The sequence below is a fragment of the Pelodiscus sinensis genome, chromosome 2 (assembly GCF_049634645.1).
Source record: "Pelodiscus sinensis isolate JC-2024 chromosome 2, ASM4963464v1, whole genome shotgun sequence".
NCBI classification, from domain to species: Eukaryota; Metazoa; Chordata; order Testudines; family Trionychidae; genus Pelodiscus; species Pelodiscus sinensis.
Window position 1 is genome coordinate 226,319,194 of NC_134712.1, and position 26,401 is coordinate 226,345,594.

General features: G+C 45.3%; 1 protein-coding gene across 1 annotated transcript; it reads right to left on the minus strand.

Moving 5' to 3' along the window:
* Nucleotides 1-1,063: 1,063 nt before the first annotated feature.
* LOC102459126 (patched domain-containing protein 3-like) lies at nt 1,064-17,127 on the minus strand. The gene is made up of 4 exons (XM_075922560.1): nt 16,096-17,127; nt 11,175-11,296; nt 3,528-3,673; nt 1,064-2,930 (listed from the first exon to the last, which is right to left on the minus strand). The coding sequence occupies exons 1-4, from the start codon at nt 16,939-16,941 to the stop codon at nt 1,111-1,113; spliced, it is 2,934 nt and encodes a 977-aa protein (XP_075778675.1). The 5' UTR covers nt 16,942-17,127; the 3' UTR covers nt 1,064-1,110.
* Between the last annotated feature and the right edge of the window lie 9,274 nt (nt 17,128-26,401).

Sequence of the window (26,401 nt, forward strand, 5' to 3'; positions counted from 1 at the left end):
GACTGCATTGTGCCCTCATGGGAGGATGGATCTTCCTATCACAATTAGATGTGTCTGGCCAGTTTGGCTCTGAAGACCCCCACCCCAAGACTTCCCTTGAAGAACTGACAAGAGACAGTCTTTTCTCTTAAGCTTCTATGAAGAGATTTTGCAAACCTTAAAAGGAATAAAAAAGAAATATTCAACATGGATAAATAGGCAGCTGGCACACGTCAGGGAAAATCTGCCCTGGGCACATGTAGCAGCACTTGCACAGCATGGAGCAAATTGTGCTCTTCGTGGATTGAGGCACACCCTGATGGACATGGAAGGTTAATCTGGGATACTTGCAGAGCCCCAACCCATCTTTTATGGAGTGGCTTCCCTGGAATCTGCTGCACAGCATGGTCTCAACAAGAGCATTCCCTTGTGGAGAGTGGACTCAAATGTTGCAGGGACTAGTGATGACATCTCTCCAGCCTCTCTCAACCTAACACAGAACACCACTTAGCCTACAATTTCAGCTCTACATGTTGCACCCACAGAACAGGATAACAGTATGTAGACCTTTAATTTGTTACAATCTCTCTTGTAGGCAGGTCGAATGAATTGGCTCTGCAGTTGCAAAAAAGATCCTGCATTCTTCCTTTGATGTCATTCCTTGGGAGGGTTTCAGTTGCCTTATCGTCTTCCAGGGGGTGCAGAACACCAGTTATCTGTTTGGTGTGAGACCAACAGTTGCTCTGCTGTGTCCAAGGAACGAGTCTGCTTTTCCGAAAAAACATTAGGAAAAGCAGATGCGTTTTTTCAGCATCCCTTTAAACCTGGTTCTACAAAAAAGAAAGGATGTTCCGAAAGAGGGATTTTTCCTGATATTTGGCCCTGTGTAGACGGGCCAAATGTCAGAGTAGCCTCTTTTGGAAGAAAAATGGAAAAAGATATGCAAATCATAGTTTGCGATTTGCGTATTTTTTTCACACTTTTCTTTGTGGTGTAGATAAAGCCTCGGTGTTAAACCTTAACAGTACAACATTGACATTTTCTACAACGATAATATAAATCTGCAGATTAATGTTGTGAAATGTTCAACATTGGTTGGTTGATATGCTGTATTTTAAATTTTATGTACGTTTATGGACAATCTGGATTTATTTTACCATCCTCATGAAGCTGTTCCATTTGCTTTTTGTAAAGTATTACTGCATTATTCTGAAAGAGGCAAGAACTGATGTCACAATTTTGAGAAACTGGACTGAAATTGGAGTAGAGGTAGTCACTGTTTGGTTTTTCCATTCCAATACCATTACGCAGTCTAATATCATTGGCTTCTTCACTACCAGTCTGGTTTTCATAACACCCAACATTTTGTGTGTTACTAAAGGAGTTCCTAATTTCTTCTGTTGTTTTTAAATTTACTCTTTTGTTTGATTTGCCACAAATTTCAACAAATGTTAAAAATACTGGAATAAAAACCAGACCATGAAGAGCTCCAAAGAAGATAACGAGAAACATAATCTTAAAAAATGTTCTGAAGATGTAAGCTTTTGATGCAGCTAGTGCAAGTACTCCTAATACAGTGGAGATAGCACCTTGTATCACAGGGTAACCAAGAAGATTCAGTGCATCAACTGCCTTCTCATTTGCAGTTGACTTTTCACTTGAAACAAATGCATTGGATATATGAGCAGAAAAATCTACTGAAAATCCTATGCAAATGACAAGGTTGATCATAGATATGGAATCAAGATTAACATCCCAATATGTCATGAAACCAGCAACGCCAACAATAACAGAAGCAATAGCAAAAGTTACCCACAAGGAGCACAGCGGATTGGGAATAAGCAGCAAGGAAACACACAACATAACTCCAGCAGCAATTCCAATATTCTGAATGGTGTTTGGCACTATTACAATATACTGATCATAGTATATAAATGCTGGGTGATATACCATTAATGGCATCTCACAGTTTTTGGCTGTGTCTCTTAATTGGTTTAAAAGGTTTTTCTCATCAACTGCAGTAGTAACATTGACGGTTTGAATGAAGAAACGTGAGGCTGCTATTTCCCGATAGCTAATATCAATGTCCCATTCAAACTCTGGAAATAATGTAAATAGTCGAGATAAATTACCCATGGAAAAAGCCTTACTATCTATATTCAGGGAATAATTTCTAGCAACATTTTCATACGCTCTTAGCCATGACTCTGAGAGTCTCCTGTCCACATAGGAGTTATTTTCTAAAGACTGCATACAATTCTCAATGTCATTACGAACGGATGCATTCCAATAAAGTACCTTTTTTGTGATGATGACCATAACCCTTGGCCCGTACTCTGAGAAATATTTATTTTCCCAGTCATAGTACTGAATGACATAAGAATCATCACTAGCCAGATTGCGCAGGTCTATACCTTCTTTCATCTGAGTACATCCATAAATACTACTTGCCAGAAACGCTCCATACAGCAAAACCACAAACATTTTGGTCCAGGTCCTTGTAAGGAAAGGACCATAATATTTTCTAAAGAATTTGTTCACTGGATGTTCGCCACCTGTCCCAGAAGACTTATCAGAAAAGCCTCCTACACAGCACATGTTGTACAAGTGGGAGCGATTAGGCTGAACAGTGTCCTTCACTTTTGTGCAAATTAGCCAGTGTCTGTTGCCTTCTTCCCTTTTTCCATTTAAAGCAATTACAGCTCCTAAGAATGTGATGTTGTATACATGGCAGAAAATGAAAGCAGTTCCTGTGTAGAGACAAAAGGACTTCACAGACCGAAAGGAAGTCATGATCCCTATGTAGAAGGCTAAAACATCAGTGAGTGTGGTGATTGTGATAGACACTGCTGCCTCTGCATACATTTCAGCCATTCGCTTTTCAACTTTGTTTTTAGCGTTCGTCAGTTGCCAGCAGGAGACCATAATGAACATGTCATCAACACCAACCCCTACAAAAGGGAAAAGGTGAATAGCTTATTGTACAGACCATCCACCTTAGTTTCTAATAGAAAATTGCAAAATGCTAAATAAGAAAGTGAAGTCAGTAAATGCAATGAAGAAAGCTGAGTAATAAGCACTGAATTGACAAGAAGTGAAGTTAGAAAATAAACATGCCTCCCCCACATCCACATATGACCTAATGTATTATATTTCCCCACGTGCCTTGCCTTTAGGTGAGATTTCTCTCTCAGCAAATTTTTCTGAAAGAGGAGCATGACTGAGACAATAAGATATATCCCTCATTCATGCTATGGAAAATACAGAACATCATTCAGGAGCATGGATTCACTTCCAGTCTCACAATGAACTGAATGGCTTTCTTGTGCTGTATCTTCCTCTATGATCAGAGAGAACTGAGTCCTCATTTTGGACATTTTGTACAGCTGACCACCAAAATGGGTGAACACCATGAAAATGATTAATTTACTCAGTGGTCTTATCTTTTAATTCTGCTGATTCCTGATTCATGCCATGTAAAAATGGTCTCTTGTCTGGCACATTTTCCATTACACTTTTTCATCATGCCCTTTTTTCCCTCAGCTTACCCAGTATAAGAAATGGTGCATTTGCTACAGTCACAACAAATGGGACCCCACAGAACAGCAACAGTCCAAAGCTGCTTAGCACAGCTAACCCCGAAGACAGCACTCCAAATGCCGCAATCCACACTATATTTCGTACACAGTCAATTCTGGAAAATCATGCAAAAAGTATCTTCTTTAGCTTTTCCATGCAATGCAATAGCATTCAAAATCCTTCTAATATAATCAATTATAAGTATCACATTTTATGACAATAACTTTGAAATCATGATTCTCATTAATACTTTCCTAAGACAATCAGGAACAAACATTTTAAAATCTCACCATGTGCCAAATCGGTCCTCAATTTAACCTGCACAATTATGGTGTGGTTGCATGAGTTTAACTGATAGCAGCATTGTTGTACCTCTCTCTTCTACTATTGTACAACAATGGATAAAAGGCCAAAGTATTATGAAGCCACCTACTGAGAGACAAAGATTGTCAAACTCTGTGCTTATTATGTAAACCTCAACCAGATCCTCTTCTTTCAGTTTCCTTTGTCTCTTTGCCTAGAAATATGGAATCCTTTTTCCTACTTCTCTTTCCTTCTACCTCTCTCTCACTATCTTGCAAGGATAATAAGGAAAAAAGAGAAGAAAGAAAAAAGAAATGAAGAGAAGCAAGAAATCTCAGGGCTCTGATTTACTCTGGAGGGAAAGAGTGAAAGGCTCTGAGCTCTGCTACCTAGTCCTTCCAAAAAGTCTTCATATATTCCATATGATATAGTGAGAGAAGTTGATTAATAATGGTCATAAATAAGAGGAAAAGAAATTGCCAAGCTTCCACAAGCCTTGGTAAGCACAAGGACTGGTAAAAGAAGAAGGAGCACATCACAAGATTCTGATGCAAAAGGAAGGTTACCACAAGGAAGAGCAATGCCCAGGGATGTTCACTAGGAATTAAACTAACTATTTATAAATGAATCAAAAACTGGCTAATTGACTAGCTTCAAATGGGTACTCATTTAATTATGGAGATTGCCTAACTCCTAGAACTGGAAGGGACCTTGAAAGGTCATCAAGCCCAATCCCCTGCCTTCACAGCAGGACCAAATACCATCCCTGATGAATTTTCACCCCAAACAGCCTCCACAAGGATTGAACTCACAACCCTAGGCTTAGCAGGCCAATGCTCAAACCACCGAGCTATCCCTCCCCCCTTGTCATCCAGCACATGGGGTCCCACTGTGAACAACTCTTGGTTGTGCACTATTTATGAATGGCATGAAAAGAAACGTAAGGCTAAGATTCTACATGGTTATTTTTAGTAAAAGTCACTATAGATCATGGGCAAAAAACAAAAATTCAAGGTAGCCCAAGACCTGTCACTTACTTTTGCTAAAGTGACAAAATGGGGCAGGAGGGGAGAGCCCACTGCTGCTGAGGGTCTGGGATTTCCCAGCTGCCTATGGTGGCTTGTAGATCGAGGATCCCACCTATGTCAGCTGGGTGCTGCTAGGGTCCACCCCTCTGCGCCCATGAATGGGAACTACAAGGGTCAACCCACACTATCTACATTATCTGGGAGCTGTGGGGTGGTCCTCCTGCTATGGTGGTAGGATTCCTCTCTTCCCTCACTGCCCGTAATGCTTGGGAGATGTGGGGTCCCTTGCATCCATGGTGGCTGAGAGCTCTAAACTCCTTCCTGCCACTTGTGGTGGCTGGGAGCTGTGGGGTACCTCTGCTTCTTGGAGGCTGGGAGTTGCAGAGGGAGAGCTCACCTTGCTGGCTAACAGCTCCAGCCCTGCTGCCTTGGTCTGAAGTGAAAACTGTTACAAAAGGTCTCTAAGAGTCACAGATTCCATGACTTCTGTGACATCTGTGACATAAACTTTGCCTTAATTATCACTAATAAAGTTTACTGATAACACAAAGACTGGGGAATGGTATATAATGAAACGAATGGTGTCCCTAGCCTCTGTCAGAGGCTGGGAATGGGTGACGGGAAAGGGATTGCTTGAAGATTCCCTGTTCTGTGCACTCCCTGTGGAGCATCTCACACTGGCCACTGTCAAGCAGACAGGATACTAGGCTAGATGGACCTTTGGTCTGATCCAGCATGGCTGTTCTTATGAACAGTTGATTGGTACAGAGATCTGGATCTGTTGGTAAGCTGGGTGAAAGTAAATAATATGTGTTTTAATACACCAAAAGTTAAGGTTAAATGTGTAAAGTCAAAACCAAAAGTAAAGTTATACATCTAGGAACAAAGCCTGCAGCCCATCCTTACAGGATGTGGGACTCTACTCAAGAAAGCAGTGACTATGGAAATTACTTTGGGTCATGGTGGACAATAAGCTGAACATGAGCTGCCAGTGCAATGTTTTGGCCAACAACAGTAGTGGACTTCTTGGATGTATAAATGGGAATATCAAGTAGAAGAGGGGAGGTTTTATTACCTCTATATTTGGCACTGGTGTGATTGCTGTTAGAATATTCTGTCCAGTTCTGGGGTCCACAGTTCAGGAAGGACATTGATAAACTGGGAAGAATTCAGAGAACATTCACAAGAATGATTAAAGGATTGGGAAATATGTCTTATAGAAACAGGCTGAAAGAGCTCAATCTTTGCAGCTTTACAAAGAGCATGGCTGAGGTGTGAACTGATTGGTATGTCGTATGTACAAACTCAGGGAACAAAAAGATGATAATGGTCTCTTTGTATTAGCAGAGAAAGGTATAACAAGATTCAATGGCTGGAAGTTGAAACTGGACAAATTCTCATTAGAAATAAGGCACACATTTTTAACAGTGAAGGTAATTAAGCATTGGAACAACATACCAGGGCTGTGATGGATTCCTTAACGGTGGTAATTTTAAAATAAGGAAGGATGTTTTCTAAAGGACATGCTCTATGCAAACAGGAATTGATGCAGGGAAGTTCTGTGGATTATTATATAGAAAATCAGGCTAGACAATCCCAAGGGTTCCTTCTGGCCTTGTAATTCAATCTATTATTTGACTTTACTGAGGAAAGAGATAAGAATTACAACATAATTCTTAAAAAGACTGATGAACATTCAGTTAAAAAAAGAATAGATTTTACATAAATGGGCATGCTCTGACCAGGGAGAAAGCATGGAAATCTTCCTGAGGGCCGTATATGAATAAACGAGAATTGTGACTTCAGTGTCACGAAGGAAGAACACGTAAGAAATCATTTAGCAGTTTGCATTTTATACCAGAAGCTTTCATAAATATAGTTAATGTCTATCTCTGGAATAAATTTTTCAAGTGTCATTAAATGTTAACCTAGCAAAAATAAAAATCACTCAGCAAAAGAGTGGTAGAAGTGCAAGTAGTAGTAAAGGAATGATTCCCATTGGGTGCATCTACATTGCACCGTGGTCTAAAAAAGCTAGGCAATTTGAGGTATGCAAATTGCATATCTTATTTTGAAATAGCTTATTTCTAAATAACCCGCTATTCCAAAATGTCCCTTACTCCTCATGGAGTGAGGTTTACAGAGATGTCGGAATCGCAAGCCCGTTATATTTAGAAATAACAGGCTTGCTGTTAAGACGCGGGATAGCTATTTCAGGATACCGAAATAGCACCACAGTATAGATGTAGCAATAGCAAAAAGAGAAGAACCATTTAAATTCTTTGACTTGACCTATAGTAAATGTCACAAGAGAACACTGAACAGACGTTGCCAGCCCACGCAGTAGAAGCACGTAGAAAAAGTGATAACATTGGAACATGGTCATGGAAACAAAGAGATCAAGGAAATATCCCAAGGAAGGATGAGTACATATTTTCTGGGATCTCTATTCCAAGAAGCATTCATGTGCAGGCTTGGATTTCAACAATTAAATATTAGTGTTAAATTTAATATTGATTTAGGAGCAGAAACAATCTTGATTTGTAAAGAGACCATTAAAAAGCCAAGCCCTACTCCAAAGTTGAACCAGCAGAAAGTAGAGTGCTCAATAGCCCACGATGAAAAATAAGTTAGTGGGTCAGTTCAGAGTGTGCACTAACTACAAGATCAGGAGCATATGTTTGATCTGTTCTCTCAATTGTGGATTTACCCCTCACAGACCAAACCATAATCTGTGGAGAGAGGTCTCAGAAAATGCTAAGAATATCAGTGTGGTGGCCCAACATAGAGTAGGACATAAAATACAAGGTGGAATCATGTTAGTCATTCAGAAAAACACTATTAGCTGTTGTCATCAGGACCTTACATAGTTGAGACTGTTCAAGGTACTCATTAAGAAGTAAGAGGGGCATCCTTAGCTGATTCCAAACTCAAGTGAGGTGTTAAGTGATTGCAAAAATAGTACTCACACCACAGCTCTAGTGCAGGAAAAATGTCCTAATCCTATTGTGTTGGAATCTATTCTGCTGAAATTTAATAATTCAAGTAAATCAACCGGGAAAAACCCTTAACGGTAGAAAATGGCAAAATCTGGATAAGTAGTAAACTTAGTGACTCATCTGAATCTTTAATTTCTTCTTAAATATTAATTTCCGTTAAAGATTGTTTATACAGAAAAAGTGAGTTTGTGCTGATGTCTCGCATGTGAAGACAAGTGTGTCATTTCCTTGAAGTTTTGTAAGAGACAAAGCAGGATAGGGCAAGAAAGGGTCCTGGGAAGAAGCTCTGCAGTGAAGAAAAGAGAGAGAGGCACTATAGGCTGTAGCTTTAGCACTAATACTGTTTTTTTTATTCTAATAAAATTCCTTCTTCAGTGTTAAAGAAAGTGACTGTTTCTTTGACTCTTTATTATTATCACATAAAACATCCAGGGAGTGTATTTTATTCAATAAGAAATGGTAAGGCCTCAGATATATTGAAGACTATTGCTGATAAATAAGTTGCATTTTTTTGTGATGGTATATTTGAGGAGTATAAATGGGCATGGATTATTCCTTTTGTGCTTTCAAAAGGCCTGATCACATGGTAGATTTCTGTAATGTGTATCGGTTCCAAACATTTTCAAATAAAAAAGGCTATGCTAAAAAAAAACGTTTTATCCATTTAGATACAAGATATAATGAAGAAAAATATTTTTTTGTTGTAAAATATTAAGTATTTAACTAGTGTAAATACACCAAAGTCAATTAGGGTAAACACACTAGTTCTATGATAGTTTCTAGAGCCTGAAATGGAAGTTATGAATTGGGGACAGAGTCCTAATTGTCTCTGATTATTAATCTGACTGTTTAAGATAACACTGCTTTTTTTAAAAGGTTGTACAGATAGTTATTATCGTATAGAATTAAATTTGGTTACGAAAATAATATATGTTCTTTATGATTTTAGGCTGACAATGAAAAGGCCCCAGTCCAGAAATAAAAGGCTTTTGGAATGATTAGTCAGAAGACTGGAATGTAATAGGGTTTTTTCCTCTTGGTATTATCTCTCTTTATTTTATCCTTACGTTTGTAACCATACATGCTTCCCTTAAGGTATCTTAAAAGAAAAAACACAAATCTTTTCATTGTTCCTCTTATCTTAATTTAAAGCAAGATAAGGATTTGATTGTGCCAAAACAATGGGATGTGCCTAGAATTCAATTGTTTCTCATAAAAAGAAAAGGGAGGAGTCTGGAATGACCACAGTGGAGGCAGTCAACACCTAAGCAAGAAGCTGCTGGCCAACAGCTCCTGACACCTTGGCCTGGCTTGGGGAGCAGCTGCCAGCCGCTGCACAGCCTCCACAGCCTTTGGGCTTGCCCCGGGGCTTCCTCCATCCCGGTTTGGTCCTGGGGAGCATCATTAGGAGGCCTGTGCAGACCCCTCCTCTGTTCCTGCACTGGGAGCACTGTCAGGCAGCCTCCGTGTCTTCCCCCCACTTATTCAGCCCCTGGTGCTGTGCTGCTGCGGGTGGTTGAAGTTCTCTGTAGCTCCAGCCCTAGCATTGCTGTGGGGCCCCATCTGAGCTGCTGGCCCTCCTGCTATTAGGCTCCTGAGCTCTCTGGTTCTGCTGAACCATGAATGCTGCCAGACCAGAGAGTGCCTGCACACCTTTTACCTTGAACATTTCTTAAATAATTGTCTTTGTTTCAAAATGTTTTATTCAAGGATAACATAATGTAATGTTGATCTTATATGGAAGAAAACTACAACCGGATGCATAGGTGCAGGAAGGGAAGCTATTCACCTTGGAACCTGGTCATTTTTGTCACCGTGAACTGGCTTAAATCCATATTTTCAGACTGTCCAGCAATGTAGCAGGAGTAACTAGACATAGGAAATGTTACCTGCACACTGTTACCTGCACACCAGTGGTGGAGGATGGGATAAGCTGCAAGGAGGTTTATAAATTGCCCCCTATTTATTTTCCACCTTCATTTTTTTGCTCCATTTTGTGTCAGTGTGGAAACTTTGGCACCATAGAAAGTAGGAATATGATAGTGTAAATGCCACACGGGAAGCCAGCTTTTAGGTCAGTTCCCCGGAAGCACTGGCTCCCATGGAGCCGCCACCCCTACTATCCGCACTGGGGACAGATAACAGAGGCAGCAACATGGTGGCGGACAGGGGAGGTGGTTGTGCAGGAGCTGCTTCCTCCCTTGCATGTAAACGTGTAACTGCTGACGTTTTAAGCGGTTATACATTTACCTGAATAAACACTTTTTAATATTCCTATTATAAAGTACTCATAGTCTACACACCTGACATGGATACTTACACACCTGCAGTGACGGTGAAGGCGCTATATACTCTGTATGTGCTACTGTAGGATTGGTCCCTCTATTTGCTAAATTACTTCAGTAATAATGCATTCCTACAAAGCCTTACTCGCTATTAACACAAGTATGATTTTAAGAATCACCAACCATTTTTGTATAAATATTCCACTGCATATTTCAACTATTTGTAGTGTCTTTATTAGATTAACACCTCAAGACCCCAATCAAGAACCAGGGCCTCATTGTTCTAGGCAAGAGGATCCTTTTCCCAAAGCACTAATTATGGACTTTTCTTTTTTTAGTTGGCTTAATCTGTTTAAGTTGGTATTTGTTTGGGTTTGGCAGCTCTGAAATGTGGATTTAAATAGATGACAAAAGGAATTTACAGAATTTGAAAAAAGACACAAAGAAATCTGTTTGGCATATTTTAAAATTTAGTATTAGAGCAGTTTTTCTCAAAGTAGTCTGCGGACCTACTCTGGAAAAGCTACTCCCAGGCCACTCAGGTTTGTTTACTTACTAGCTCCGCAGCCATAGAGCTTCATGGCTCCCATTGGCTGCAGTTCACTGTTTGTAGCGAAAAGGAGCCGTGAGGCTCTGTGGCTGCGGAGCAGTAAGTAAACAAACCTGAGTGGCCTGGTTGTAGCTTTCTCAGAGTGGGTTCACGTTCATAGGCCACTTTGAGAAACACTGTATTGGAGGGAACTTGTGACTGCTTGGCTAATGTAATCGGGTTTTTTTTCTAATGCAGATACCGGTCTGTCGCCATATATAATTTACTAAAACATAAAACATCTGTATAACGCTAAGATCTTACCTGTAAGGAGGGTTAGACTAGATGACCCTTGAGATAACTTCTAACCGTTAGATTCTATATATGCCTTGATTCTTTTCAACACAATAGGAAATATATAAAAGATATTGAAGAGTGTAAGCACAAATGAAAACAGAAGAAAAAATCTTACCTTAAACAAGACATAATGGAAAAGATTATAGTTATAAAGTATGTTATGGAAAACAGGGAGATCACATCTTTAATATTGCCTTCAAACTCTTTCTGTCTGGATAATGAGGTAAAGTAAGCCACCTATAAAGAAAAAAATATAGCAGGTTAAATAACATTTTCTTTAGCCTTTTCCTTTATAAATATAATAAAAATACAAATATGATGGGTCTAGGATTCACATTGTTCTTTTAGGCACTTTCATTGTAATATTTTAATTATTATTTTAGCTATAATGATCTACAGTAAGCCACAGCTAAAATAACATATTCAGAATAGAAAGAAATTAGCCCACAGGTAAGAATTAATTAAAATTAAACATACGGCCCAAGAGAATATGAATGAACCTAAGGAGAGCATTTGGTTAAAACATAGTGGCTATGTCTAGACTGGCATGATTTTCCGGAAGTGCTTTTAACGGAAAAGTTTTCCGTTAAAAGCATTTTTGGAAAAGAGTGTCTAGTTTGGCACAGAAGCTTTTCCCCAAAAGCACTTTTTGTGGAAAAGTGTCCGTGGCCAATCTAGATGCCCTTTTCCGCAAAAAAGCCCCGATCGCGATTTTCGCGATCGGCGCTTTTTTGCGCAAAACAAATCTCAGCTATCTACACTGGCCCTTTTGCGCAAAAGTTTTGCGCAAAAGGGACTTTTGCCTGAAAGGGAGCAGCATAGTACTTCCGCAAAAAGCACTGATTTCAGGCACTAGGAAGTCAGTGTTCTTGCAGAAATTCAAGTGGCCAGTGTAGACAGCTGGCAAGTTTTTCCACAAGTTTTTCTGGCTAGTCTAGACACAGCCTCTGGGACTAGGCCTGCAGTCTATATTCAGGCAAAATTCCCATTGAGTCAGTGGTTGTTTTAATCTCCGCCTTTACACTCATCAGAAAGAAAAGAGCGATATAAAGCCTGTAAAATTTTCCATTTTGTTTCTCACGATGTGCAGGGAGATATTGTTCTGGGCCCAATGGAACATTCTTGAACATTACTGAAATGTAGAGAAGTATTAGGATGCACAAGGAATGCAGGATCAGGTTAGCAGATGTAATGGTAGCTTCTTAGGCTATGTCTTTGTTAGCTTCTTAAGGATAAAAAGTATTACTGGACTAAGTTCTTCCTCACAGATAGAACAGGTCACAAGGGTCCATCCTCACAGGGTCCCAGAGCTGGGGCTCCGGCCCCAGCCCAAATCTCTGCCTAGGGATGTAAAAGAGTAGTCAAATAGTCAATTACCCGATAAGCCTAAGCTACTCGCATTTCTCCTCCCCCCCACCTTGCTGCCTCTGTTACATTTTGATTAATCAGCTAATTGAATCGTTGATGGAATTTCCATCGACTACTCAATTAGTTGATAAAGGTAGGGAGGGTCCTGACTGCTGTGCCTCTGCCTTTTAAAAGTAAAAAGAGCTGCTTGCCTCTTACTACATTTAAAAGGCAGAGGCACAGCAGGGAATCCAGTGTAAGCAGGGACTGCTGTATTAGAGGCAGCAAGAGGGTGGAACAGGGCTGGCCTTACCATGAGTCAAACTGAGGCAGCTGCCTCGGGTGCCAGACTGTGGGGAGGGATGCCACTAGGACCCAGAGTGTAGAAAATTGTGTCTGCTGCTGGTGCATATGTATTCTCTCTGCTCTAGATGCACAGAGATGGTGGAGTCTGTGCTGGAGGAAGGAGGGCACAAGAAACATAACAGGCAGGCAGGAGAAAAGGCGGAATGCGGGCGTCATTTGAGCTCCCCGCCTCAGGTGCCAAAATGTTGTGGGCTATCCCTGGGGTGGAAGTAGGAGTCGGTGCTGGGGGGGAGCCAGCTTAAAAGCCGGTTCCCTCAGCACTGTCTCCGCAGTGCATGATAGGGGTGAGAGGAGGCAGAGGCATGGAGTGGAACCCGGCGTGAGTAGGGACAGCTTCAGTCCCCACTTGCCCCAGGTCCTGACTGCTACAGTTCTGCCTTTTAAATGTAGTAAGAGCCTTCCTACATTTAAAAGACAGAGGCACAGAAATCGCACTGAAGCTGTCCCCACTCACGCCATGCTGCACCATATTGCTGCTCTGCCTTTTAAATGTAGACATTTAATAGGCAGAGGCACAGCACTCAGGACCCAGAGCTTTCCCACTGTGCCTCTCCCCCTTATTGACTACTTGATTAGCTGATTAATAGAAATTTAACACTCCTACCTCTACTATGGCAATAGTTCATTCACAGTACCATGCTGGACTGAATCAACTGGCTTTTAGAAACAACAGTTCAGGTTGTGCCTGCTCCACTGTTCCAAGGGCCTTATCCTGCCAGCTAAGCACACTCAGTTTCTCTGGCCTCAGTGAGAACTGAAGCTGCTTAGCATGTTTCAGGAGAAAGCCTTAAATGACAGGATTGAGAGAAAAAGGCAGCATCTCTCCTCACCAAGAACCTCACAGTGTCAGGAGCCTGATCCTACATTTCTTGAAGTTTTTCGGAAAAACTCCCTTCAACTTCAGTAGGAGTCATAAGTATTGGAACTAGAGATGCTAGGGACACTACTGCATCTGCTGGCTTGAAATGGTTTCCATCATACACAGGATTTTACAATTTTGTTCAATGGCCTCTCAGCACCCCTATTATACAAATTGTTCCAGCACCCCAAGTGTTAAGTACGTTAGGTCTAGGTCGGGGTGGGTAATAAGTGGCCTGTGTAGGGCTGGCCTTAGAGAAAATGGCACCCTGGGCGAACTTGTATGTTAGCACCCATGTGGCATACTGCCCCCCATTTCCCTTCAGCTCTTAAGCTCCCTAGCCTCTGCCCCCCTCTTGTACTCCTTTTGCCATTAATCCAGGGATGGGCAATAATTTTCACAGAAGGCCTCTTCATAAATTTTGGTACATGGTCTTGGGCCGGCTCCAGGCACCTCCAGAAGGGACAAGGCCTCAGGCAGAAGGGGTAAAGCTGGAGGCTACAAAGGGACAGAAAGAGAATTTGAGTAAAAGAGACATTCTGTGTGTGAGAGACAGACTTTGTGACACAGACTGAGTGTGTGTGGCACAGAAATGGGCAAGTGTGTGTTTCAGTGTGTAGTGACAGTGACTCTGTGTGTGTGGCACAGAGACAGTATGGTACAGACTGGATATGTGTGTGACAGTGACACAGAGTCCATGTGCCAGCAGTCTGAGAGAAGCCAAGTGCTTTCTGTTTAAGACAGGGAAAGCTGTCATGTTCTTTTGTCTCCACTCCCCCTCTCCCTGTGTGTGAGAGCGGCAGAGAGACAGAAAGCAGGAACACTGAAATCTTAGAAACAGTGCACTGTCTTTTAAGATGGGCATTTCTCTGAATCATAGGGATGTCATTGACTAGTCGAATTAATGCTTTTTGGATAGTGGACACATTAGTCGACTAGTCGCTTTCCCCCCCTTGCTGCCTCTATCAGAAAGAGGCAGCAAGGGAGAGAGAAAAAAAGATGGGGGGTGTTTCAAAGCGGCAGCGCTGCGTGGAGCCCGGGGCCAGACCCTGGGTTTCACACGCTGCCACCTTGAAACGCCGTGTGCAGTCCAGGGCTGGCATTTCAAAGCAGCAGCACCATGTAGAGCCCAGAGTCTAACTCTCTGAAATGCCATGCACATCCTGGAGTCCCCAGCTAGCCCAGGGCTGCACGTGGTGTTACAAAAAGCAGTGACAGGTGGAACCTAGGGTCAGCTGAGGAATCCCCTGCTGACCCCGGGCTCCATGCAGCACTGCCCCTTTGAAACACCCTGTGGAGTCTGACACAGGGCTCTCCTGGCAGTTCAAACCAGCAGCACCGCATGGAACCAGGGGTGTATTGGAAGTAGTTGCTTACATCCCTAGTACGTACAGACAAGCAGGTAAACAAAACAGCCAGGGAGCAACTGGGTAGCCACCCTGGAGCAGCTGGGCAGCTATGTGGCCTTGATTCCACTCCTAGGGTTTCCAGGTGTGTGATTTTGAGCCGGACAACCCAGTATTTGCGCTTTCTGTCAGGGAAACAAATTGAGAAAATACCCTACATATACATATCCAGTATTTTCTAATTAAATAATTAGTGGTGGCTGGAGTCTGCAGGAGAGGCCCGGGAAGCATCATCTCCCCCAGCCCGGGTACCCCAGCTTTGTAAGGCGGAGGCAGAGAACGCCACGCTCTCGTCTCCCTGCCGCTCCCGGGCCTGAGACCCCGCAGTCAAGGCCACTGCTGCAGGACACCACCTGCCTCTCCGCACTTCCCAGGCTGCTCCTGCCGGGCGAGTCTAGTGGGCCTCCAGCGAGGCAACCATTATAACCAGCAGCCTCCCCCTCGGCTTCTCAGTCCCTCCCTGCTCCATACACGCCGCGCTCGCAGCCGAGAACCTGCAGAGCCTGGCTGGCAGGGCTCTGCTCTCCCCCCCCCCCCCCCCCGCAGGTCTGGGATGCGTGGTTACTAAGGCAACCTCCAGGCCTGGCTGCAGCTACCAGAAGTCTGCACTGTCTGTCCCACAGCAAGAGAGTGAGGGGGGCTCCCTTCTTCCCCCAGGTAGGTACCTCCTGCCCACAGGAGGGGGAGGCAGACACCTAGCTGGGGGAAGGCGCTGAGAGGATCCCTGCCTGAAATCCCAGCCCTCCGAGGAGGATTCCCTGGGATTGTCCTCAATACACTTCCCATATCGTGTATATTTTTGGTAGACAATTTTGTATCAAGTGTGTCCAGTAGTTTTGTTGAAACCATCCACAACCCGACCCCACAGCAGTTGGGCAGCTACAGGGCCCTGGCTCCGCTCCCATCCCTGGAGCACCCAGGCACAGGCGCTGCAGCCTCAGCCTTGCTGGTTGACTGGAGCATGGGCAGGATCACCCAGTGTTTCAGGAAGGCGATGTCTTCCCTTGCCCAGTACCCAAGACTCCTGTCCCTACCCCAGAGGCGGCCGGACGCTGTACCTGGGTAGAGGTGAGATTTAAAGCCTTCAGCTCATTCGGGATGCGCTCGAGGAAGTTTTCCAGCCACCGCAAACTGCTCTTTTGATCTGCGGCATCATCTTCTCTCAGGTAATAAACCAGCCTCAGCGCTTTGGCCGCCTGCACGTGGGAGCCGCCCGGCCCGGGAGCCACCTGAACGCCTCCCAAGAAGGTGCCCATGAAAAAGCGGCTCTGGAACATGGGGTACGTGAGGCTGGGGAGGAGGCTCTCGATCTGTTCCGGGCTCCCACGCACTGCAGACAGGAGCGGGTTGGGGCTGCTGCAGGACCCGTGGCTCCGGGCGCACAGGTCCGGGTAGGAGAGCCGGCGGGCTGAGCTCTCGGGAGCAGCGAGCCCCTGCACTGCCTTGTCCAGCCGCAGGAGCTCCTCGAAGGCTCCCGCCGTCAGGATGTTGCTAGAGTTGGAGACCGCGATAAGGGCGGCGAAGGCGCCCTCTGTGAGCAGCCTCTGGCCGGAGAAGCGCTCGGAGTCGCTGGTCGGGAAATGCCCCGTGGCCACGAGCCTCTCGCCCTTGGCGGGCCCCTGGAGCGGCGTGAACTGCCCCTCGATGTCGTTGTCTCGCCTCTGCGGCAGGAAGACGAAGCCGGCGCCCAGGCCGCCCGAGAGCAGCAGCGGGAGCAGCAGGAAGGGCCACGGGTGGGCGCCGATCAGTTCCCCGAGCCGCCTGAAACCGCGGCCGAGAAACAGGGCGAAGTTGTCAGGCGCCGGGGTGTCGGGGCCGGGGTCTGGTTCCCAAGCTGAGCTCCCGGCCGTGGCCCGCCTCTGCTCTGGGCTCCCCGCCGTGGCACCCTGCTGCTCTGGCCCCATCTCCCTGCTCTGCTCGCCCTCAACTCCGCTGCCTAAAGCCGCGGCCTGGGAGAGGGAAGAACTGGATCTCAGCCCCCTACTTCCATGGCCCTGCACGTCTAAGGGCCTGATGCCTGGGAGGAAAGGAAACGTGACATGTAAGACTGGGATGGTGTCGCTGTGGACTGTTATAGATAGTGCTGATGCGGTAGCTCCCCCCCCCCCCTTCCAGTTTTTCTCATTAGATGATTGACTACCCTGTGTTGGGCTTGTGTCATAAGGAAGTTCCTTTGAATAACCATAAATAATTATTTACCCACACGGTCTGGTGATTTCTGGCAATATACTTCCTCGTGATCTTGATGATAACATTATATTGGACTGTTCCCTTCCCACTTAGAGAACTACTAAATATAACTCATTACTATTATCAAAGTTTGATGGATGGTCTGCCAAGAAGCCTTATCTGGTTGTAAATGAACAATTACCCTTTTGAGCACTTCCATCCATCTGAACTGTGCTGTGTGTCCCCTATGAACAAGAGAGAAACTCTCTTATAAATTTGGTTCTAAGCATTGAGAAAACCTTCTGCAATATAACTAAGGCCAGGCCCATAAGCAAAGCAAAGGCTTTTAGTCTTTCTTGGTGAGGCAGTAAAGGTTTAAATGCTACTGCAAAGATCATTGTCATGGCTCAACCTTTTGAATGTGTCAGTCCTCTCTGTTCACCACCACTTTGAACATAAGATAATTGCTTTCACTTTCAGGACCCTTCACAGCCTGTCTGTGAAGGCAAAAGCCAGCTGCTCTCCAGCAAGAATTGGCTGTGCTGCTTGAGCCAGTTGGGTCGTAGCCTCAGTCTGGGTCCGGCCATTTGGCTGCAGCGGCCTGGCTCAGCTCTGATCCTGGGGTATCAGGACGGGGTGGTGGCAGGCCCCCTCTGACTGCAGCAACCTGACCTTGGCCCCACTCCTGCTGTGGTCGGAATCAGAAGAATTGGCAAACCTGGCCCGGCCCCCAGCTAGCTGACGTGGCCTTGACTGTGGCTTAGCCCCATCTGGCCATGATGGCCAGGCCCCATTTCTGATCCTGGGATAGGCTCTGCAGCCCATTCCCATCTGCAGCAGGAGGGCTGGCAGTGGCCCCCAATTGGCCTCATCAACCTGGCCCTGGCCCCAATCCTGCACAAAGCCCCTGTGGCCCAGCTCCCATCTAGCCTCAGCAGTGCTCTCCTACCGCTCCAAGTTGTGCTTATGGCAGAGTCAGAAAACAGGAGCATCAGGGCAGGTACACCAGCTAGGTAAGGTAACCCAACCCCAGGCCCCCCTGCCTTGACTCCTTACCCCCACACCCTAACCCTCTGTCCTGAGCCATATACCTCAACTCTGATTCCTGCACACACATGCCCCACATCCCCAGCCTCCTGCCCTGACTCCTGCATCCATCCCCACCCTGTATCCTGTGCCCCCCACTCCACCCCACACTTAAATTTCCTATGGGTACTCTCATATTGCAAATTCTGCCCCCCAGCTACTGCTCTGAGCCTCCAGGCAGGAGGGCTGTGATAGGACAATACAGGCAGTCCCCGACTTACGCGGATCCGACTTATGTCGGATCCGCACTTACGAACGGGGCTTTCTCGCCCCGGAGCTCGCAGGCAGCAATCCGCCACCTCAACCTCCAGGGCGAGAAAAGCTGCTCCCGGTGCCCCTGGTCTGCTGGAGACGGTCCCCAGCAGACCAGGGGCACCGGGAGCGAAGCTGCAGCCGCGGCGGGTCCCGCGCCTCTGAGGCTCTGCCAGAGCAAAGCCTCAGAAGTGCGGGAACCCGCCGCCGCTGCCTCAGAGGCGCGGCACCCCGCTGCCGCTGCGGCTTTGCTCCCCGTGTCCCTGGTCTGCTGGGGGGGGGGCGCAGCTAGTGTGCCCTGCCCCAGCAGACCAGGCTTTTGTTGTGGACCCTGGGGCAGAGCAGCTGGGGCGGTACCGGTTGGTCCTGCAGCGCCGCTCTGGGCACTTCTGGACCAACCCGGCAGCACCCCAGCTGCTCTGCCCCAGGCATCCTGATTCAGCCGCTGCTGGTCAGTTTCAGCAGCGGCTGAATCAGGACGCCTGGGGCAGAGCAGCTGGGGTGCTGCTGGGTTGGTCCAGTAGCGCCGAGGCGAGTAAATTGCAACCCGGAAAAGCTGGGTTTGGGCGATCTGCGTATGTGCAGATCGCTGGACAGCGCGGCTGGTGAGCGGGGCTCACCGCAGTTCGGCGAGCCCTGGTAATCACAACTTACATGTGAGATAGTGTCCATTGAATGTGGACGCTATCTTTTGAAAAAGTAGATGGCTTTTTCGATGCACTTTTGCAGTGTGGACACTCTCTTTTGGAAGAAGATTTTTTGAAAGATCTCTTCCGGAAAAGCTTCTTCTGAAAGAAGCCTGCAGTCTAGATGTAGTCTGAATGTTTCAGAAAGACCAAGAGAAAAGAATTCTTTGTCATAACTCAGAGCCTTCTTCTCTAGGTCCGTCTGTGCTTGGTTTTTGCAGTTCTCCCTTCTACACACTTTATGACCTTCAAGAACTCAAGGATCTGAATGTGGAGGAAGTTTAGAGTTATTTTAAATCAAAGTTGCAGGAACTATTTGTAGCCTACATTCCATGCCAGAAGGGGAAATTTATGGGAAAGTGGTGCAGGATGAGGAAGCTAAACGCCTACAAGGAATAGAAAATGGGGTAATCAGCAAGGTGACCTTTCTTGGAATGCAGGCTTCAAATAGTTCCTACAACTTAAACTTAAAATAATTCCAAGTTACCTCCAGATTCAGATTCCTTGAGTTCTTTATTCCTCTTCCCTAAATAAGTCCCTTAATATTTTTTTAAGTTTGCCCTTTTGAAATTAAAGACTCCAGTTGCAGATCTAATTTTGTTTATATTTTCATTTAGTTTAAATTGAATTGTCTCTTGATTACTTGAGCCAAGTTTGTCCCGTACAACTTGTTCTTCTCTGAAGTCTTCACTGCTCATCAATACCAAATTTAAAATGGCATAGCTTCTTGAAGGTTCAGCAATTATTTGGTGAAGAAATCTGTCAGCTATCATGTTAAGGAAAATTTGCCTCCTACAACTAATAGTAGCAATTATCCTCCGATTTAAATCTGGGGAGTTAAAGTCTTCCATAATTACACAATTTAATTGAAAACATTAAACATCCATACCCAGGTTGGATCCTGTGGGTCTGTAGCACACCCCAAGCTCTAACTCAGGGGAACCTTTGGAATTTTTATTCTCCAAAGTGATTTTGACTCAAACAGTAATAGAGAGGTAGCCAGTTTAGTCTGATCTTGCTAAAACAAAAGGAAAAACTATGTAGCACTTTAAAGACTAACAAGATGGTTTAATAGGTGATGAGCTTTCATGGCCCATAAAAGCTCATCACCTATTAAACCATCTTGTTAGTCTTTAAAGTGCTACATAGTTTTTCCTTTTGACTCAAACAGACTTTGTTTTATCCATTCTGACACTTCTAATTTCTTTATAGTCTACCTCATCATTAACATACTGATTCTACCACCTTTGCCTTTATCTCTCTCTCCTGAACAGCACATACACTTTAATACCTGCATTTCAGTCATGGATACTAATTTACCATGTTTCTGTTATCTGTAGAATATCTGATTTCACTTTCTGCACCAGTAGTTCTATTTTTTCATTTTGTTACCTAAGCTCCTTGCATTGGAATACGGACATTTTAGTTATTTCTGCTGGGCTTCATCAAGATTCCTCATCCAATAGATCAAGTCATTGCACTGCCAATATCACCTAAATGGCTGTTAGCTTCATTGATATTGGCACTAGAGCTATCTTAGCCATAGAGTGAATCAGGATGGCCATTCCAGTCCCCGTGCTTTTGGGGGCCCCTCAGCGGCCACCCCAATTTCCCTCTGGACTAGGAATGTAATATTGTAGTTGACTAACCGATAAGCAAAAGCTTATAGATTAATGCTATAGACCACATGCATTTCCCCCCTACCTCCTGACAGTAAATTTTTTAGCAGGCTGGCCAGCAGCCCAGCTCAGTCCTGGCTTGCATTGGGTCCAGGACCTACTCTGCTGCAGCTCTGCATTTAAAGTGTATTAGGAACCAGGCAGGCAGGCAGCCTAGCTCAGTTCTGGCTCATGCCAGATCTGAGAGCTCAGACACCCCCTGGACAGGCAGCTAGTCCGCGAGGGGAGCTGGTTTTAAACTGGCTCCCCTCATGGGCCAGCTCCTGCCTGGCATCCCACACTGCTATCTCTGATAGGCAGCAGTGCAGAGTCATAGAGGGCTCTTCGGGAGTGGGTCTGGAGTGCACTGGCTGCCGGCCCTGCCCACACGGACTACAGAATAGTCGAGTAACTGATAAGAATTCACAAAGTTAATCGACTATTCAGTTAACCGATATTTAACATCCCTACTCTGGATATGAGGAACTGGGGGATTACGGGGCCTTGGTGTGTCAGTGCCAGGAAGGGTCACCTCCCCACCCACATGGGTAGCAGAAGCTGGAGCTTGGTGATGGGAGCTGGAGTAGCCCAGCAGCCTGCTGTGCCCCACATTGCTGCCCTCCCAGCCTGCTGCGCTTGGCTTCTTTGCAGGCACTGGGAACTAGAGTGCCCGGGTGAGCAGGCTCCCAGGATACTTTAGCTCCCATCACCCACATGATGAATGGGGAGAGGTGACTCCTGCTGCTGTCATTGTGCCAGGACCCCATAATTAATTGGGCCATGTTGCTCCGGGGAGGAGGTGAGGTGGAATGGAGCATGTATGGGGTTTGAGGGAGCAGTGGGCTTAAACCGGGGGAGGGGAGGCACCTGAGATAGAGGAGTAGCGGAGGACACTGCATGTGAAGCACTGAGGCTACATCTACACTAGGATTTCTGCCGGAAGAGGCAATGCAAAAGAAGCACAGATTAGCATTTTCTCGTGCTTCATTTGCATGTTCTCTTCCAAACCATTTTTGCGCAAGGAATTTTTTGCGCAAAAGCCAGCAGTGTGGATGTTTCTTTTTTTGCAGAAAACACCCCTTTTGCACAAACTGCTGGCTTTTGTGCAAAAACTCTGCGGAAAAACAGCTTGGAAGAGAATATGGAAATGAAGTGCGAGAAAATGCTAATCTGCGCTTCATTTGCATTGCCTCTTTGGCAAAAGTCAAAGTATAGACGTAACCTGAGGGGGTTGCCCCAGGATCTGCACCCTTCCCTTGGGATGATACTGATTGGCACTGTCCCCACACTATCTGTTTATCTGTCATACCCTATGCACAAACCAACTCCCACCTCTTCTTTGCCAGTCTTTGTCACTAAGTCCTTAGTTTAGATTAACTGTTACACCTCATTGCAGGAGGAGTAACAGTTAATCCGAACTAAGAAATTTGTTCGGATTAACTTCTGACTGCTGCGTATAGCCGCAGGCAGTCAGTTCGAACTAAGGGGATTTAAAAATGGCGCCCGCCCGGGAACATGCAAATGAAGCCCGGGATATTTAAATCCCGGGCTTCATTTGCAAGTTCGAATGCTTACATTAGCCACCCTAGTTCGAACTAGGGGACTAATGTAGAGATACTCATAGGGGTGGTTCCTAGTGTGTTTGTGGGGTGGAGAACAGAGGGGTGACTTGGGGACCTCCCAAGAACTCAGGCACCCCCTTTGATTATGTTTTGTGTGTTTGTTTGTCTCCTTCTGCAAGTGGTGAGGGCAAAAACACTGTCCTGCTGTGCAGGGTCATCTGGCTGGGAGACCTGGACCCCATTGTGGCTGGATTTGCCACCCTGGGCTTCCTCAACTGCAGCGGGGTGATAGATGGAACCTACATCCCATTCACGCCCCAGAACACCCTGCCATCCAGTATATCAACCGCAAGGAATATTTTTCGATGGTCCTGCATGCCCTTATGTCGACCACCATGGACAGTTCAGTTCAGTTACATTTTCGTCGGCTGATCGGAGAGGGCATATGACTGCCGTGTCTTCCGCAACTCCAGCCTCTACCAGAAGCTGGAGACTGGCACTTATCTTCCCTGAGTGCAATGTCAGGGCCAGGGATGTGGAGATGCCACTGTGCATCATGGGGGACACAGCCTACCTCCTCATACTGTGACTCATGAAGCCATCACTGGCACCGGGACCCAAGCAGGGATTGTTTCAATGTCTGTGTATATACTACCTATGTCTGTTGGCATTAATCCATCTTTCTGAGAAGTGGTAGCTATATTGACAGAAGAATTTTTCCTTCCACCTAACGCTGTCTAGATGGGCACATAAGTTGACTTAACAACACTGTTTGGGGGGTGAGGATTTTCCACATCCCTGACAGATGTGGTTAACCCAACCTAATTTCCCAGCATAGCGCAGGTCTTATACTTAGCTCTTTGTTTTATAATTAGTTATTAGAAGTAGGGATTGCTTTTTGTTGTACATCACCTAGCACAGTGGGGTCTTCGTCAATGACTTGTGCATACTACATGCAATACATATATGAATAGAAGAGGTCCTTCCTTAGCATATTATATAACAAGGAGTGCTCAAATGAAAAAGTGATGGGCATAGTATAAGAATTTGAGTATAGCTGAACAGAATGTGCTTTATTTCTGAAAATGTTGACAAAGATTCAAGGGAAGAAAAAAGCCAAATCAAATGAGAGAGTGAGTGAGAGGACATGCACTTACAATAAAGATATATAACATTTGTGCACCTAAAAGCCATTGACTTCAAAGGCTGCACTCGTGTCATTCTCAGCATAACCAAAAATCCTTCATAAAATACTTTAAAAAACAGTGTCAGTGGTGTGATATATTTTGGGTTATTTACAAAGTAGCTTTTCTAAACTATATATAGTGTAGAACGTTAGGTTGCCAGATCAAATAAAGTCAACATCCCCAACCATAAAATGATTGTTTGTCCAACTTTTACTGAAACAGTCCCATTTTTGTCATATACTGTCTTCATTTTTCATTTAATCAATAAATAGATTTGGAGGGGTTATATCTTTCTTAGCTACAAAAATATTTTCCAAGATGTGTTTATCTACTGAGTAGAATTGTCTCTATATTTAACAGAGAGGAACAATTCCATGAAATGAATGTTGAGCGTAATGAATGAACTTGCAATGAAGAGAAAAGTTGATTGACTCATCAAAGCTGTTCTTTTTCTCAAGGTAAATGCTGATGTTTCATGATAAATCCTCCACTTCAAGATACAGGTTGAACCTCTGTTAACTGGGACTCCCTGGTCTGGCAACTGGACCATGGATGTTCCAGGACCAGAGAGTCCTGGTGGAAGGGTGGCGGTGGGCTCCCTGTAGCTAGGTTGCCTGGCGCGACACAGCTGGGCTGCTAGGTACATACCAATGGGGCTGCCTGGTGGGGCCAGGAGCTTGGCGCGCCACAGTGGGTCTGCCCAGTGCATCCATGAGCCTGGCTCACCACAGTGGGGTTGCTCAATGCATCCAGGAGCCCGGTGCGCAGGAAGCTGGGCTGCCCAGATTAGCAGGGAAGGGTTAGGGACTGGCAGGGCAACAAGGCTGGCAGGGGAGGGGGATGGCCTGTAGCCAGACAGAATCCCCCCTTTTCTCTTCCCCCCCTCCTCCCTCTGACATCCTTGGGAGAGAGAAATCCTTGAGAGTGAAACTCTGTCTTCAAAGGCTCCAGGGCTTCCAGAGGTGCTGGAATAACAATGGCCCTGGATGCTAGACAGGAACCAGATAACAGCGATAATTGGGCCAGCAGGCGGTCGGGGGCCTTGGGCTACCTTTGGCTGGTACCAGTATTGATACGTCTACACACACCATCCCAGAAGAGGAATCTGCTGCCCCATCAGAAAAAGGATGTCTGGCCCTAATTATTTAGATACCTCCATTTCACAGGTGCAAATTAAGCTTTGGACCCCCTGTGGGAATGGGCGTCACAAAGACGTTCCAACGTAATTGGCATTTTAATGACAACGGAAGCATCTACGTGACCACAGGGGTATAAAGTAGGGCCCTGTGCCTCACTAATTGGAGATCCACCCATATACCTACTGGTCAGGTGGTCTTGGACCCCCCCAAGACTTCAGGGATGCCTTCATCTCGTATTGACTGCTTCGCATTGGGATTGAGAGAAACGCTGGCTTCGCCAGAGTAAGGATCACAGAGGTGAGAATATACCCGCTAGGTGTCTGTTTTTGCACGCATTCAAAGCTCAGAGAACCAAAACAGTTTCATGGTACCTTTAAGTGACTTTTCATTGTAATTTCTGTCTTGTCTTTTTGTAGTGGCTGTGTTATCTGTAACACAGCAGTAACCTTTAACAGCTAAGCATGCCTTGTAACAATAAAATAGTAAGGCTGCATCTAGAATGACAAGATTGCAAAAACTTGGCAGCTGTCTACACTGGCCGCTTGAATTTGCGCAAGAGCACTGACTTTGTAATGTACAAAATCAGTGCTTCTTGTGCAAATACTTTCATGCTCCCGGTCAGGAATAAACCCTCTTGTGCAAGAATGCTAGCGCAAGAGGGCTATTGTAGACAGGCACCTTTATGTTTTGCGCAAGAAGTTTGCAGATGATACCAAACTGGGTGGGGTTGCGACTTCTTTGGAGGATAGGGACATAATTCAAAATGACCTTAGCAAGTTAGAGAAATGGTCAGAGGTAAACAGGATGAGGTTTAATAAAGAGAAATGCAAAGTGCTCCACTTAGGAAGGAACAATCAGTTCCATACATACAAGATGGGAAGCGACTGTCTAGGAAGGAGCATGGCAGAAAGGGATCTAGGGGTCATAGTGGACCACAAGTTGAATATGAGTCAACAGTGTGATGCTGTTGCAAAAAAAGCAAATATGATTCTAGGTTGTATCAACAGGTGTGTTGTAAGCAAAACTCGTGAAGTCATTCTGCCGCTCTACTCTGCACTAGTTAGGCCTCAGCTGGAGTACTATGTCCAGTTCTGGGCGCCACATTTCAAGAAAGATGTGGAGAAATTGGAAAGGGTACAGAGAAGAGCGACAAGAATGATTAAAGGTTTAGAGAACATGACCTATGAAGCCAGGCTTCATGAACTGGGCTTGTTTAGTTTGGAAAAAAGAAGATTAAGGGGGGACATGATAGCGGTTTTCAAATATCTAAAAGGGTGTCACAAGGAGGAAGGAGAAAATTTGTTCCTCTTGGTTTCTGAGGACAGGACAAGGAGTAATGGGCTTAAAGTGCAGCAGGGGAGGTTTAGATTGGACATTAGGAAAAAATTCCTAACTGTCAGGGTGGTCAAATATTGGAATAAATTGCCAAGGGAGGTGGTGGAATCTCCCTCTCTGGAGATATTTAAGAACAGGTTAGATAGACATCTGTCAGGGATGGTGTAGGTGGAGCTTGGTCCTGCCTTGAGGGCCGGGGGCTGGACTCGTTCCACGAGGCATACAGCTAGTTCGGATTAGAAGCCTAATCCGAACTAGCTAGTCCGTGCCGCGTGTAGCCGCGCGGCACG